The sequence below is a fragment of the Alligator sinensis genome, unplaced genomic scaffold (genome assembly GCF_000455745.1).
Source record: "Alligator sinensis unplaced genomic scaffold, ASM45574v1 scaffold941_1, whole genome shotgun sequence".
Classification (NCBI taxonomy): Eukaryota; Metazoa; Chordata; order Crocodylia; family Alligatoridae; genus Alligator; species Alligator sinensis.
Genome location: NW_005842163.1, coordinates 2,038,655 through 2,055,467, shown reverse-complemented (window position 1 = coordinate 2,055,467; position 16,813 = coordinate 2,038,655). Strand labels below are relative to the sequence as shown.

General features: G+C 41.6%; 1 protein-coding gene across 4 annotated transcripts in view; it reads left to right on the top strand.

Moving 5' to 3' along the window:
* Positions 1-16,813, top strand: part of MYSM1 (Myb like, SWIRM and MPN domains 1) — a 29,273-nt gene that overhangs the window by 170 nt on the left and 12,290 nt on the right. For 2 of the 4 annotated variants that reach the window (XM_014520862.2, XM_014520860.2), the window contains exons 2-11: positions 6,513-6,588; positions 6,694-6,764; positions 7,949-8,026; positions 8,184-8,210; positions 8,562-8,640; positions 10,377-10,475; positions 11,277-12,052; positions 13,532-13,662; positions 14,567-14,670; positions 15,803-15,880. In XM_014520862.2, the coding sequence (XP_014376348.1) occupies positions 6,513-6,588; positions 6,694-6,764; positions 7,949-8,026; positions 8,184-8,210; positions 8,562-8,640; positions 10,377-10,475; positions 11,277-12,052; positions 13,532-13,662; positions 14,567-14,670; positions 15,803-15,880 (1,519 nt within the window). Of the gene's footprint in view, positions 1-6,512; positions 6,589-6,671; positions 6,765-7,948; positions 8,027-8,183; positions 8,211-8,561; positions 8,641-10,217; positions 10,476-10,787; positions 10,841-11,276; positions 12,053-13,531; positions 13,663-14,566; positions 14,671-15,802; positions 15,881-16,813 lie in introns of those variants that run through there. The other 2 variants (XM_014520861.2, XM_025206582.1) reach the window with 2 other exon arrangements.

The window sequence follows — 16,813 nt, the reverse complement described above, 5'->3', positions numbered from 1 at the left end:
TGCTTCTGCGTCCACGGGCCGCGGCGTTGCCAGGGCTTAAATGGGAAACGTATGGGAGCCTCCAAAGGACCGGATTTGCTGAAAAAAACATCGTTCACTGCGGGGGGAGTGCAAATAAGCGTGCAAATAAGTGTGCCAATATGTCGAGTGCAGGTTGGCTAGGGAGGATCCTGCCTCGGGCGGGGGGTGGGGGGGGTCTCTTCCAGCCCCGCATCCCTAGGTTTCTTTGGTGCTGTGTGATACCCTCAGATGCAGTTATTTGTTACTGAACACAGCTCGAGTGAAGCCGTTTCGAAGCGCTGCGTTTCCACCGAAAGAATCGCGGCTCTCCCAGTAGAAACCACAAGCGTATTAGGCATTCGCCCGGTTTCTCCTGGAACAAAGATGGCAGCGCTGGGAGGAAAACAGTCTCTCTCTGACCTGGTAGAGGTCTTTCCAGGGAGAGTTTCTCCTGGGAGAATGAGTGCCTGTACGCTTCTCCCTTTGCCTGACTCCTGGGGCTCAGGCAGAGGTGAGTGGCGGAGAAATGCTTCTCCGCGCCCTCCCTAGACGGGGGAGGCAGGGGGAACGGCTGCTGTTCGTCTCCTCCCAGTTCGGGGAGGAGTTTGAGTGGTGGGGAAAGGCTGCTGTGCCTTCAGACCAGGGTCGCCCTGATCTGGAGAAGGGTGGGGGGAGTGGGGTAGGCTGGCACCCATCAGCTTCTTGCATCGGAGTCCTGAAGGCGAGGAGCAGGCAGGGGCTTTGCACTGCTTGCTTCCGGCCCCCTCCTCAGACCAGGATCCTTGGTGTGAGGAGCGTGCACGGGCTGTGCCACTCTGCCTAGTCCGTTTGGCTCCTGGGCACTGGGAGCCAGGCAGAGCGAGCAGATGCTGCTTGTTCTGGACAGGGATCCTGGGTGTAAGGAGCAGGTTTTGCTCCTCCCCCAGGAATGGGGGACTAGAGCAGGTAACCCTAGTCTGAGAGGCACAAAGGACAGGGCACAGCTGCAGACTGACGGCATTGCTTGATTTCCTGCAAACATTTCCAGCAGCGGAAGTTTTGAATGAATGACTGTTCATGGGCTCAGTTGACTTAGCTGATGGTGTTTAACATACGGACAGTCCTCAGACTTACCACACAATTGGTTCCTGAAAACCGTGTTTTAAATCGAAACGTTGTAACTCGGAACCCATTTTCCCATAGGAAACAATGTTATAAATGGGGGATTGGTTCCTGTGAACCAAGGCCCAATACCCTATTTTCACCAAAAATACCCCAGAATTTTGTACTCTATCAATTATAGATGAGTAATATAGCTACATTAATATATTTATATTGTAAATAGCAATCATTGATTTGGAAGGACTTCTTTGAGGAAACGTTGATTGATGTTTTGATTGATGTCTTGGTTGGACTTTTTGAAGGGTTCTTGGCTGGACTCTTCTCAGGAGTCTTGGCTGCAGGTATTTCTGGGGTCTCATCTGCTTTCTTAAAGAAAGTGTCCAAGGAAGTTTGGACAGATGTTCTCCAGGGAGATGGGCAACGCAGCAAACTTGTTCGCTGGCGTGGCTTGGCGTCAGATCAAGTGTAAAGTCGAAACTGATGTCAGAAAGTTGAAACAGGGTGACAGTTTATAAACGTTTTAAGTGTGAAACGTTGTAACATGAAACATTGTAAGTTGAGGACTGCCTCTACTTAAGTAATTATTTCTGTTACCGTAGGGCTTGTTCCTTATTTCATGGTTTCATAGTTGGTAGGGTCGGAAGGGACCTGAGCAGACCGACCCCCAATTCCCTAAAGCAGTGGCTTTCCAACTCGTTTGGCCATGTACTTTTTACCTGCAAAACATTTGTGCTCATACCTCTGTCCTAGGTGTCTCTGTATGTTAGCTCCTTAGGAAGAGTGACATAGAAATGAATACACGGCAACACTGTTTACTTGCTGTGTGTTGACCAATCAAAAGCTCCACTATCATTATTAAAATTTTGAGTTTGTACCTCTTGGCAAAGCACCTTGTACCCCAGTTTGAAAACTACTGCCCTAAATTATTGATGCTATCGTAGTATGGCACTGTTACGAATAGTTTCATGCATAAGTTATCAGCTCTCTCTCATATTAAAGACAAACATTGATTTTTAATTGCATATTATATTTCACTTGCATACCAGTTTCTATTTGGAGATTTTGGACCTTTATGAGGCAGTTTTTTATTCTTGTTTTACAAATGGGGAAATCAAGGCATGAGGGTTAAGGGAAGATGTGGGCTTTTTGTGCTGTTACGGTTGAAAGTAAAGCTTCAGTCTTCTAAGGGCCTGGAAAGTTAATGTGGGAATGGAGAGGGTGGTAAAATGAAAGAAATGAAGGGAAAAAAAAAAAGAAGAATGTTAAAAAGAAATTAGAGGAGTAAGTTAAAGAATGTCTCATGCAACCTAGCTAGCTGGCATGTGCTCTGCAGGCTGTTTGCATGGGGTTGCCCCCCTAGGGGTGGGAATGTCACACCCCTGGGGGCAGGAGGGGCAGCTGGCTTGGTGGAGAGTTTGTCCACACAGAATAGGAGGGTGGGGAAGGGGGCACTATATGGGTAACACGGATCTGAGAGAAACCTGCCCTGCAGTTGGCATTAATTTAAACTGCCTAAAGTGTGCTTAAAACTAGTTTCAGGTGTTAATGTGTGGACAGTCCAGGGGTTAAAAACTCCAGGAGCTGTCTAAAATTAATGTGTAACAAGGCCCTAACTCCCAAGCAGTTCTTATGCCTTTGTTTATCTATTTGTTTCACAAGTTCACTTCTACTTTTAATTTTCAGTCTCTCTGAGAAGAAAATTTTTACTTTTAGTAAAACAAATTGTTTCTGGCAATACTTTACGTGTATTTACAGTGGGTAGGGAGGCACACCTATTAATAAGGGCTCTGACATCTGCAAAATTATTAGAGAGAGGTTTGTTTTCTTGGGGTTCATTTACCCTTTATGTTTAGTGAAACTTTAAAGAATGGTTCTAGAGAATATAATACTGCATTAATTTTTGGATTGGATTCTATGTACTTCTCATGTGAATGAATACAAGTTACATTATAGTTAGGGACCTATTGAAATTGAGGAAGCGGGCAGCTGACTTTGCTGGTCAGTCTCGGGGCCAGCCGCCATTTTTGTGGGCTTATCAGCAGGGCCCTCCCATGCCTATGGCCAATGGGCCGGTGGCCCAAAACTGTGGCTTGATTATAGCGGTGCATCGAAAAAGATCTTCTTGGCAGATATGATAGCTGATTATTAACCAACCATATTGACAAATGCTGATCCTATAACCAGTTTACTTTAAAATGACATGAATAAGCTTTTTTTTTTTTTTTTTTTTTTGTGCGCACTCCGGTAGCCTCAAGTGTCATGTATCAGTGTACCAGCACTTAAAAATGGCGGCGGGGGCACTTGAACTAGAGCTTAGTGAACAAGCTTCAGTTCAAGTGCCACTGCCACCATTTTTAAGCACAGGGGCGCTTTTAAGTGGAATAGAGTCGAATGGAGTAAGGGTGGATGTGGGTACCTGATGTGGGCTCGGGGCTCTGTTCTGCTTCCTTTGCCCCAGGAGCCGTGTACTGGCTGCATGCACAACTCACTGCCCCCACTGCTGCTGGGCAGGCAGGGAGCACGTAGCTGGCTCCCAAGGGGAAGGCAGCAGAGACCCCTGAGCCTACAGCAAAGAGCCTGCATCTGCTCTGCGCACGAATCTGTGGGGAGCACATCCCCCCACAAAACTCCCCTGAGGGGTGGGCGCAATGGTGGAGAGCTGCCCCCTCCCACGCCTTCTGGACTATAGCTCCGTCCTGCTTCCTGCCTTGGCCCTGGGTCACAAGCAGGACCGCTTGCAGGCTAGAATGCTGCCCACCTGCAAGGGGGAGCCTGCCGATTCCCAAGGGAACCCAGGCATCTGGGGACCCTGGCCCTGCGGTGGGGAGGGAACCCAGATCTCCAGGGCCCTGGCCAGATGGCATAATTATCAGTAAACATTATTAGCTATAATGGCCAAAAAAAGGTGATAGCCCATAATGTTGTTTCCCCTTTTATCAGTGCCAAACTGATAGGCACCAGATATATCGGTGCACCGCTACTTAATTGCCCTGATTAAACCTGTGGAAACCATTAATTGACACATTATTAAGCAAGCTAAGCATTTTGTTAAACTTTAAACTGAAACATCTTATGAAATTAAAGTTATACACACCATGAAATGTAACTAATACCATTAACATACTTTATTAAATGGTGTTGTAAAAAGGAGTTTACTCAATGCTAACCTTGAGACAAGCAATTCATGCTAGGTTTTAAAAGTTAGCAGTCACCAGCAGCACCCACCAGCAGCATCCACCAGCAGTCACTGCTGACATCTCTAGCTCTGCAAAGTGGACACTTGTCTCTACATGGAGATGGCACATTCGGCGTCCACTGAGATAATTGGGATGGTGAGGCAACATTTTACTAGGGTGTGCAGATGTGGAAACCAGTCACCGAGTCCCAAAAAACGTGCGGGCATCTGGCACTCTTTGACAGTTTACTTAAGCGGTGCATTCCTTGTCATGCTGTTTCTCCCATCCAGGGATTGATTTAGTTCATCAGCTGAGGGTCGCAGCTCAGAACAGGTACCTAGTTGGGGTCCCAGGTGTGACCAGCACTAAAAAAGGAGACAGCTGGTTGTCTGAACCATGGTGGCAGTGTTGGGTTGTACCTGTAGTACTGGTTCAGCTGGTTCAGCTTCACAGCTATTGCCTGCAACAAGTCTCTTTTCCACTGATTTTCATGTTGACAGCTTAACAGTTCTTGTGATGCCATATCTTCGACCCAACTTATCAAATCTATCAGCTTGTTTTGTGCACGGCGCATCACAACCTGCCAGCCTTCAAATCATGGTGGAAATTCTTTGAACTGGATGGCATTTTCACCACAAACTTCACTTGATCTTGAATGGCTCCCTGTTCCAGGAGACTGCATAGCTTAAGCATGCACTGTGCACCGGGTGTGATTTCCAGCACCTCGCTCTCAAACTGGTTGTAGTACCGCATGTGCTTGTGTGGCAACAGACCATGTTGAACCACAAATTCCACCTGGTGATCTGATACAGGCTCGGATGGCAGCAAATGCAGTCGCATGTGGGTCCCCACTTTGACTGGCAAGGGAAGTCCTGTCCCAGCGCTTATGGCCTGGATGGTGGTTGGAGGAGGACACCAGGCTGTCCGCACTGGGGAACGGCATACATTAGATGCTGCTTGCTGAAGACAGGATGCGCACGTTACGGGTGACATTAATTGTTTTGGGCAGGACATCAGTTCCTTGGAGCACATCAAAGAAAGCCTTGCACATATACGTGGCATTGTTGGTCAGAAATGCTGCGATCTTGTTCAATTCTAAGCCATAGTTGGCGACTGTCTTCTCTACAGCCTGAGCCGTGGTAGCTAAATTGACAGGTGTGAGGTGGACTGGCTCTGAAAAACAGGCAGGTAGCTGTCTGTCCAGCTCCCAAGTACAAATAAAATATGCAGCACATAGTTACCTTGAGGGTTGGCGCCTTCATTGGCCACCATGGAGAAGGATTCATACTCTGCCAGTGGTGATTTTGGGGGCTGTACGTCTGAAGCAGTCACTGCAGGGAGACAGTTTTGGCAAAGCTTGTTCACACATGCAAAACTGCCAGCCTTTTGCACATTTTGCTTCAGGTAGTCCCTTAACTTAGGGCGGTCAAGTTTCCCCAGCGGGATGTTCGCCACTGCAAAAGCCTCCACAAGGGAAAATGCTGCTGCTCACCTTGCCAAGCTTTTAAATCCTTTTAAAGAGTGAGGACATGATCACTTGTTTCTTGCTCTGACCTTCAGCCTCTGCAGCAGCCTTTCGCTTGATGTGAGCCGAGGACTCTAAGCGTCGATCTACGCTGGTTTTCAGAGGCGCGTTGAAGGCGGTATAGAACAGCCTGCTTCCATCTCTGTGCAAGATCCCTGCAGGATATGGCCTTGCATAGTCCAGAGCTGAAATGTATTTGGCCCTCTTGGAGAACTTCTTCACACTGTTCATCCCTGCTCAATCCTCCTCAGGCTGCAGCTTGTCTCTGGGTGCTGAAAAGATGGTGCCAAAACCCTGTTGCTTACCTGCCTCACCAGGGCTGGCACCTGTACTGAGCCTACGTCACAGGCTTAGCCTCTCATTTGCTCTCCTTTGCCCCCTTCTTCACTCCTGTGCTCCAAGACTTCAGATTCCCCTCCCCCCTCCCCTTCTCTTTGCTTGCCGGTAACTTAATTTTTTTGTAGCGAGCCCACCAAAATCATGAAGGCCTCTGTTTTTCACAGAAAATGCTTGATTTTTGTGTTTTCTGGTGGGGGGGGGGGAAAGCAGTATTGCGACTTTCTAGGTCCCTAATTATAATGCTTCAAATTATGACTCTTCTGACAAGGTACCTGATTTGAAAAAAATAATAATATTTGCATTAATAAAGATGTACACTTTTATTTTCTGATATATTTTTCCCTTTAAAAGGATTGGTATTTTTATTACAGAGATTATGGGAATACAGCTTCAGGCTTATTGCAAGATCACTATCTCGATTCATCTTGGAGAGCAGATAACGGCCTTGTAAGTCATTCTTTAATGGATAGTGCCTCTTTCTGAGAGCTTTTCATAGCATCTGGGTTTCCCCTCTTCACTGTTTTTAAAAGACAAATTAATATTTTTTTCCAGCCATGGACCCTGGATAGCACCATCAGTGAGGAGAATAGGGCTGTTATTGAGAAAATGTTGCTGGAAGAAGAGTATCCTTTCATTGACTTGTTTCTGTCTGTTCCTTGAGGGACATAGGAAAACCCACAATCCTGCTATGTAGTAGATATATTGTGGACTGCTTTTAGAGAGAAGGGTGTTCCCTGATGTTGCCTGAAGCCCTGTGATCTAGTAGTAAGATCATGGAAGTGGTAGAGGGGGTACCTGAATTCTGTCATTTGGCTACTGTCTTGTCTGCAGCTTTGTTTGACTTTAACGAGTCTTTTTTCCATGTCTTTTTCCATCTTCACTGCCGAATATACTTTAATACCTTATATGATGTTATGAAGATTATTTAATGTTTGTAAAATACAGTCCTTTACTCAAATGACTGAATCTAGATAATTTGCAAGGCATTATTTCACGAGAATGTTTTTCCTTCCTTTATGTGACAAGGTATTCAGCAGAATTCACAGATTTGTTGGACTCTGACAGGGCCTTGCTATGAACGCTTCTGCTGTGACCTTGCCTTAATGCCCACATCCGCACCACCCCAGCCCCCAAGAGAATGCTCTGAATGGTATATTGTACTACTTAGTATGATTTCTAACTTCCAGATAATTCAGTTGTCCTGACCTTCATCAGTCTTGTGATTTATTTTTTCCCTCCTCTTAATTCTGTCTCTTGTTTTTGATGATAAAGGTGCAAGGATACTCTGCAGCTAGTTTAGCAAACACTTTATGGGCTTTTGCAGTATGAGCACTCTTAATGTTGCTGACATAACTAATTTCAGCAAGCTGGTTAGATGACTGCATTAGGAAACATGGACTGCCTTGTTTCCCTGTCCTTTTTTCCTTTTGGAGTTTAGTAGTATAGAAGAAAACACAGATTTAAAGTGACAGTGTTTTTTCAGGGAAATAAATTATTCAGACTTGTATTGCAAGGTGTTTGAAAGGAGAAGAAAATTACTCTAATACAGTTTCCAAGTAAAAAGGGGAAAAAGCTATGGAGGAAACAGACTGGCTGACTTACTCAAAATCATATGAGTCTATGGTGTAGAAAGTAAAGTAGGCATTCCTTCATTTGTTAGCTCAGTAACTTGTAAACATTCAGTATTTCAGTTCTAGTTTTGAAAGCATGACATGCAGTAAATTATAAATGGATATAGTTTGACAGAAAGTTTACATGTGTATTGTTCTGTTTTGTGCATGCCAAATTTCCTTAGCAGAAATGACAGATATTATTTGTCAAATAAATCACTTCCAGAAAAAATATGGCTTGAACAGAAGGAAGCTGAAAAGAAGTCCATGAAAAGGTGAAATCCCTTTCAGGGGAAAGTAATGGTGAAAGATGAGACTTTAGGAGAAATGTGTTGATTCTTTAATTACATATATATTTAAATATATATGCTTGCTTAAAAGAACCAGAGTCAGTACTTAACTTTTAGTGGAATTGTGTTTTATATTTTGCAGCCCACATAAGAAAACAGGAAAGGTCATGTACGTACTTTTTAATTATTGAATTGTATTTTTAAATGGTCTATGATTTATGTTAAGTTGCAGTGCATGTGCAAGGTATGCACTATGAAAGGTATGTTCATATCTCTTCTTTATTGGTCTTGTATCTCTAGCTATGTTGGATTGTTAAACAACAGTTTTATTTGTCAGACCACTTGGGGTCAAATACAAATACCTTAAATATATATGTATTTTTTTTGCTGTAGCACACATCCCCATCACAAAACCCCCCATTACAGTTGGGTCCATGCCTGCTTATCCCAAAATTACTGCAAGTTATTTTAATTTGGAGATGAGTGCAAGATATTTACTTGTATTTACTTGTTCTTTTAGGTCACGGTCACCTACAAAATCAGCTAGTTACTCACTAAAATGGACAATAGAAGAAAAAGAGCTGTTTGAACAAGGACTGGTAAGACAACATATTTTGGTGTTTTGTTTTATTTCTGCACAGCTATCACTAGGCCGTCTTAATTGTTAATGCTTTTTCATAAAAATAGCTCTGGTTTAAAATGTAAAAAAATGGATACCATGACATTTCTATTTCTGTTTCTTAAATGTTAAAAATAACCTTATAATGGCATGGCAAATCAGGCAAATTTAGGCCACGGTCCTACCCTCAGACTAGTAGTAGACCCACCATACGGTCAGGATGGCTTGGGCTGAGCACAAAAGTTTTTTTTTGTGCAGGATCGCTTGCAGGTTTGGAAGCCAATAGTGTCCCAGGTCTGCTGTATTTTGTCAGGTATAGTATTACAATTGCTACACAACAATTTAAAATGATAGTATGAATTTAGTGGGAGGTAAGTATTTTTGGGGGTTGTACCTTTTATTTGACCAACTATATGGTATGGATAAAATTAGATGAGCCTGTCTAACTGTGTGTTAGACCTGATGAAGAATGCCTTGCGTTTGAAAGCTTGTTTGACTTTATCCCATCCATGCATTTGGTCCAGTAAAAGATATCACACAAAAATATCTTTGCTTCTCACATAATTCCTGGACCACCATGGCTACAATATGACTCTGATACTACTGAATTTAGTGGGACCCTGTTAATGGAAACTAACCAATTCAAGTTTGGTGCTTTTGACACTACTGTAAGCTCTCTGGAGCTCTTTATTTTATTTCCATACAGGGCCTAGCACAATAAAGTCTCAGCCTGTTCAGGCTTTTGGGCACTAATATAGTATCTGTTATAAATGCACCAGGTTGTGAACTGGCCTGCTGATCTTGTGACTTGCCAATACCTTAGTTACTACTTGGACGGATGACTGGCTGTTATGTTTTGACTTTTTTGCATGGTTTTGGTTGGCTGTTAAAGTGGTTCAGTAAATTGAACTTGCATATACAAGATTAAAATGTAATTTGTTGTAAAACTCTGCAAATACTGCTAATCCTGCAAATGCTTAATTAGCTTTCCTGGGATTCTTCCTGATAGTAGGCACTCTCCTCTGTATTGTGTTCAAGACCGATTTCCAGGTAAGGAAAGGTACTTAGTGATGCTTCAGAGAGCATAGTTTCTGGCTCTCTTAGGCCTAGTTAATAGGATTTATTTTTGTTTTTGAATCACAAATTGCTTCTGTAAACCTTTTTTCCTGTATTAAATTGATACAAAATATGATAAATGTATTAAATAGGATACAAAATAAGGTGACAAAATGGTGAAGGATGACACAAATAGTGAGGGGGCTGGGGGACATGATTTATGAGGAAAGACTGGGAGAACTGGGCTTATTTAGTTTAGAGGAGACTGAGAGGTTATTTAATAGTTGTCTTCAACTACCTGAAGGGGGGTTCAAAAGAGGATGGAGCTAGATGGTTCTCAGTGGTGGCAGATGATAAAACAAGGAGTAATGGTTTCAAGTTGCAGCAAGGGAAGTTTATGTTAAATATTAAGAAGAATTTTCTCACCAGGAGGGTAGTAAAACACTGGAACAGGTCACCTAGATAGGTGGTGGAAGCTCCATCCTTGGGGGTTTTCAAAACCCAGCTAGACAGAGCTTTGGCTGGGATGATCTAGTTGGGGCTGGGCCTGCTTTGAGCAGTTGGACTAGATGATCTCCAGAGGTCCCTGCCAACCCTAACTTTCTATGGTCCTATAATGTGTTAGAAATCAGTAGTGTTTTTTACCTCTTGTTAAACTAGGCTAAATTTGGCAGAAGGTGGACAAAAATTGCCAAGCTGATTGGAAGTCGCACTGTTTTACAAGTGAAGAGCTATGCAAGACAGTTTTTTAAGAACAAGGTAAAGTGAAATGTCTTTTTTTTAGTTATCAGAAAAAGCATTACAGCAGTATGTCTCTTTACATGTACTTGGAAAGAAAACATGAATTTGTGATATGTTACCATTACAATACTTTTACCTTGTAATCTTGCTTTTTAAGAAGACAACATAAAGTGTGCTTATCTATACATTTAGGACCAAAATCTGACCTGATTTTAAGTATGAATAAACAAGCAAAGTAAAAGGGGGTTAGGGGAGGGTCTTACCTTGTGTCAGGTGTTCTGCAGCCACTTTCATTCAAGAAAAAGCCGCCTCACTGTAGTACCCTTCTAGCACGGAACAGCAATTGACATTCGGCCAACTTACTATAGAACAACTTGTGCATGGTAAGTAAGCCCTTACCCCCCTCTTTTGCTTAGGATATAGGTATGGACAGACACACAAATTAGAATTATTCAAATCTTGCTGGCAGTCCTTTTTTATAAACAATAATAAATAATATTTTTGATTTTACTGATGCTTGTAACTTGAGTGGATTATTTGACTGAAAACAGATTTCTCTTCAAATACTCAGAAGTTTGAACTGTCCAGTATAAGTTCAGCTCTACCTACCAGCTGAAATCTTGAACAATTTTTTTTTAAATGCCACTTGAATTTATAATGTTGTATAAGCTCCTAACAGTCTTTAATGTTTTACTTAAAAAAAACAAAAAACAAAAAAAAAAACGATCAGAAAGCAGTAGTCCTTTTCATCTGTATTTCATCTTTGCCATACATTGGGGAATGCTTAATTTTTCTAAAATCCATTTATGTTTTTATAAGGCAAAGATTGATGACACTGAAAAAGAGGACCAAAGTGAGTACAGCAGCACTAGCTTTCCAATAGACGATGAGAATGGAGAAAAGGCAGAGACTTGGGCCCTTACAAACCTGAGGGGCCGTGCAGACCCCAACCTAAATGCAGTGAAAATTGAAAAACTGTCTGATGATGAAGAGGTAGACATCACTGATGAAATGGATGAGCTGCTTGCTTATGCACCCCAGCAGGAAACTGAAAAGTTTAAATTAACTGATAGTCACAAGAGTCCAATTCAAGAAACTGGTGGAAGAGAACACACACGTTCTTCTGCGCACAACTCTGCAATTCCTTTAATTGCAAAAGACCTTTTAAAGACTGAGCAAGGCAAGGTGGAAACACTGGAATTTTCAAATGTTCTGGTGACTTGCTCTGAGGAACAGAGCATAAATGGTGATGAATCTGTGAAATCAGAGTATTGGCAATTTAACAAATTTCCTGAGAAAAATGAGCTAGACCGAAGAGGAACTTTTCATGGCAGCACTCAGTGGGCTGGTCAAGAGCTTAATGAAGAACAGAAGGACTTAGCTGATACTGAACTGCTTTTCCACTCTTCCCACCAAGCGGATGAAGAGAATCAAGAGGAAGCAGAGGAGCTTAAGCCACCAGAACAGGAAGTGGAAATTGATAGGAATGTCATCCTGGAAGAAGAGAAACAAGCTATTCCTGAATTTTTTGAGGGACGGCAGGCCAAAACTCCAGAGCGCTACTTGAAGATTAGAAATTACATTTTGGATCAGTGGTAAGATATGTATTTTGATTTCACTTTAAGCCCCTAACCCCCTTTTACTTTTCTTGTAAGTGATTAAGTGCTGCTTTGCTGCAGTTAGGATAGAGAGGTTGTTTGGTGTTGACGGCGCAGAATACTGCTGTGATGTTTTGGCTGTTTTCACAAGATTGGAAACAAGTAGCACTGGTCATAAGCAGATGACCCCTCCTCCTTTCTGCCTTCCTGATTTTCTTATGGAGACGTTTTAGTCAAACATTTAAAGCATGGTGGAGCATTTAAAGCATGTGCCAAACAAATGATGTTATTTATCCAATTTTTGTGTATTCAGTGCAATACATTAGGCAGGGAAGAGAAAACAGAGCAATATTAATCAATGTACAACATTACAATTATATGGTCAGGGATAACTCATGGGGAAGCATCTGAGACTGTGAGCATGTTTCTGATGCACGTTTTATGGCTTCTGAGTCCTATCCTTCAGATTTTACTCACACTGAAGCCATTCCTTACTTAGAGCTCTAATGCATATTAATTCTTTCCTCTTCTCCTGTAGGAGGCTGGAAGACTAAATTTATAGCAAGAGTGGTCTGTATTAGAGCAAAAAATATTGAACAGAACTATTTTTTTAATTATTTTTTTTCTAAACATGGAGTTAATACTCAAACACTTGATTAATTTGCCAATGCATTTGATTTGAGCCTTTTTAAGGAACCTATTTATTGCTGTGACAGGATAATTTAACCAAGTGGTTTGTCCTCCTGTGGCTTCATTTTGATTTGTAATTTTATAAGCTTTAAAATGTTACTGTTTCCTCTCACCTTCAGTTTAGCTGCCTTATAAATTAATTATTGCCTTATGCACTAGCTCCAGGGTAACTGTAAGCTCTTGTATTTCTAAAGAAAAATGTGATTGACATCCCATTTCAGTTTAAAAAGCGGTAAATGTTAGTGTCACAAATTAATGTGCAAGAATCTCTCCTGTCTGTAAGTTGTTTGCATAAGATAGGTAAAATAATTGATTAATATTGAGCATGACAGAATAGTTGTTCGGTTTACCAGGGTTACACATTTCATGTTAATAAATTAACCACTTGCTGGCACTAGTAATTTTTGAGAGCTGTTTTATGCTATGTCTGCTTTGTATGCATGTAGTTGAATCTACCTACGGTTCAAAAAGCATAATAAACTTTCACATCTGTGAAACTAACTTTTCTTTGTGGATTATATGACTGGTATATTGTTGCACATACTGTACAATCTTGCTTCATATGTATATTTTTGCATCAAAAAATGTTATCGACTATTAGAATGGTCAGGGTGAGTGGCAAATGTGCCAAGTAGCAGGAGTGTCCTAATTATTCTGTAGAAAACAAATATATGAATATAAAGAAATGTTAAATGCCTTCAAAGGAAAGTTAAAGCATACTGTTTTTCTTACATTTTTATTGCTTCCTTTCCTTTTTGTTTGAAAATGTGCTGTGCTTTGTTTCAGGGAGAGATGTAAACCCAAATACCTGAATAAAACTTCAGTACGCCCAGGCCTGAAGAACTGCGGTGATGTTAACTGTATTGGTCGAATACACACGTACCTGGAATTAATAGGAGCAGTTAACTTTGGCTGTGGTAAAAAGAAGATTTTACTTTGAATCTATTCAGGACTTTAGCCTTTATAAATGCTAATGTCTGTTATAGGTTAGGTAGTTTATACTTTTAGATGAGGTGTAAAATCAAGATGGGGGAAACCTCTTTTCAAAAGAGTCTTTTTGTCTAAATTTACTCCTCATGAAGGCCAGTCATTATTTATAAAGTTGATAAACTTTTTGTTACTTAAACCTCAGGGCACTGTCATTCCCTGCAAGTGTTTTGAGGGCAGGGACTTTGTGCAAGTTTATGTAGGACTGCACCAGGTGGTTCTACCATTTTGGGATCACACCTTTGCTGTAATATATATATATCGATAGACTATTTGTTTTTAAGTCGGAGATACTCAATTAATAGATCTTCACAAAGAAAATAGGGTTGGGGGGGGGTTAATTTTTACTTTTAAGTTATCACAATGCCTTCAGTCCTTAAATATAGATTCTGGTTATTTCTTGCCATTTCTTATGAGTTAGGAGAAATATACTTTATTGAAATGATACTGTGTAAATTATATCTGTGGCTTACCTGATGATGGTTTAAGTGAAGCACAACATTTTGTGGGTGAACGTGATCCTCACCTGAGTCTGACAGTTTTTTGGGTTTTTTTGTGGAGGGCTCCCCTTGAGAAGTATAGTACAATACATCATGGTATGTGTCATGGGATACAGTGTTTGATGTTGGAAAATATCAGAAAATTCACAAGTTAAAACTACCTTTTCCTCTTTAAGATTGGTTTCCTGAGACAGCATTCTTTTGCCTGATCAAACAATGAGACTTTTAATTGTGATTTATATTCAGTGTGGTATATACCTTTACCCGAGAGAATTCATGACTTGATTCAAAGGTTACCGAAGCATACTGTGAGTCTGTTTTTGCATCCTTACAGAACAGGCTGTATATAACAGACCACAACCAGCTGATAAAACACGATCCAAAGAAGGCAAAGATACCATAGAAGCATACCAGTTAGCTCAGCGTCTGCAGTCTATGGTAAGTCAGAAATACAAAGCTACACGTGACCGTGTTAGGGTGTTTTTTGATTTCCACTTTCCATGCAAGGCATCTCTTTCTCTCTTGTGGAGTGTTGATTTGACTGTCTGAGCAGTAGTGTTGGTCTCTGAGAGAGAGATGCATGTGAAATACCATTCTATTATGCAGTTGGTTTCCAAAGTTCCTTATCTTTCCTGCAGGGAACCTTCAAAACCAGTGAAATTTGCAGACCTGCGTTAGCTGGAGAATATTGGAGTTTTCTGTTGGCATGTTGTTAGGATGCCTAATTCACGCACTGTATAAATGAGTGTTGATTTGACTGTCTGAGCAGTAGTGTTGGTCTCTGAGAGAGAGATGCATGTGAAATACCATTCTATTATGCAGTTGGTTTCCAAAGTTCCTTATCTTTCCTGCAGGGAACCTTCAAAACCAGTGAAATTTGCAGACCTGCGTTAGCTGGAAAATATTGGAGTTTTCTGTTGGCATGTTAGGATGCCTAATTCACGCGTTGTATAAATTGACCAAGTTTCTGTAATAATTTAGAGCTTTTACACTGATGACCAAGTATATATGAGATTTTAGAAATAACTTATTGCTTCATTAAATAAAAAGGCTTGCAAGATATTTATGTAAAACTTGTATATTGCCATGGTTTTATATTGCTGTACAGACAGCTTATATATTTAATTCATCAGTAGAATAAAATTAAATCAAATCCACTAACAATAAATGGAGCGCACAGGAAAGGAAATCCATAGCAGAGAGAGAAAGATTATCATATGCAAGGAATAGTTATACCTTATATTGTCCACATCATTGTGTTACAACTCTGCTGCTGTCAGAATTAGTTAGGTTTTGTGGCTCTTTACTCAGATGTCACGCTGTACTTTTTAAAAAGAAACATGGAAAATCCTTACTGATTTATTTCTTGACGTTTTGCCAAGCGTTGAGTATGCTCCAAAGTAAAGAACTTGTTATTCAGTGGGATTATTTTAATGTAGAACTGTACTTGAAATGCTCATGAGACACTAAGTGGTTGGTTATTGTTTTATGGCTGGTTAAGTTCAGTAAAGGTCAATGTTTGGCAGAGCACAGCCTGACGCTTAACCTGGCTTTTGTTGGCTTGTTGCAGCGTACAAGACGACGGCGCGTGCGAGACCCTTGGGGAAACTGGTGTGATGCCAGGGACTTGGAAGGCCAGACTTTTGAGGTAACCCTTGTATTTTTAAATTGTTCTGGTAGAGTTTAGTCTGAGACCAGATGGAATTTCATCAAACAGGATAAGAAACTACACTGGTGTAATAAATATTAAGATGACCTCATCTTGTGGAAGCAGTGGTTATGAAGTAGTATTGTGCCAATTCTTAGGTGGTTGGGCTAATAGCAATGACTGTACTTTTCTGTGTGAGGTGTTCATGCCACAGATGTGTACAGCCATACGCTGTTTGTGTTGTGACTTCACAGCATGGCACACGGTTTTTCATTCTAGGATTTCATCAGTTTTGTTCTCAGCTGCTGAATAGTTGCTTTTCATTTCAAGTCAGACTTGCTTTTTTCTTTTTTCTCTTTTTATATCTTGTGCGGATTTTAAAATATCAGCCATGTCTGTGTGCGGGCCGGGAGTGACCCGAGCCCTTTTTCGTGCTGCACGCGGGCTGTGGCCAGCAGCCCGGGCACGCTGGATCGGAGAGGGAGGGCGACGAGCTGGAATTAGGCACAAATGCTTAGCGGTAGTTTTAAAGATTGTTTACTTACACCGAGATGGCAGTGGTGTAGGCTGGAAAACTTGCTTGAGTAGCGGTTACAGACACAGACAACACGGACGGTCTCGTGGAGGTTGCTAGGCTCCACGGAACAGAGCTCCGGATGCCCTGGGTGAACGCACCACCAAAATCGGAATCTGAGATACGTCTTATAAAATTTGCGCTTAAAGACGGGAAGAGGTGGGCGATGGATCAGGTCGCCAAGCTCCTCTGAATCTCACACAGGGTCTCTATTACCCTGCCGTGTATCCAGAGTCCCCACGAGATGGATATGGAGTCCTCTTCGGCTTGGGCGGAAACTGCTCAAGCCTCTTATACGGCTAACAGGCCAATTGCTAGCCGCCACGTGGGAATAATTTAAAACTAGCCAATAGCGGGGA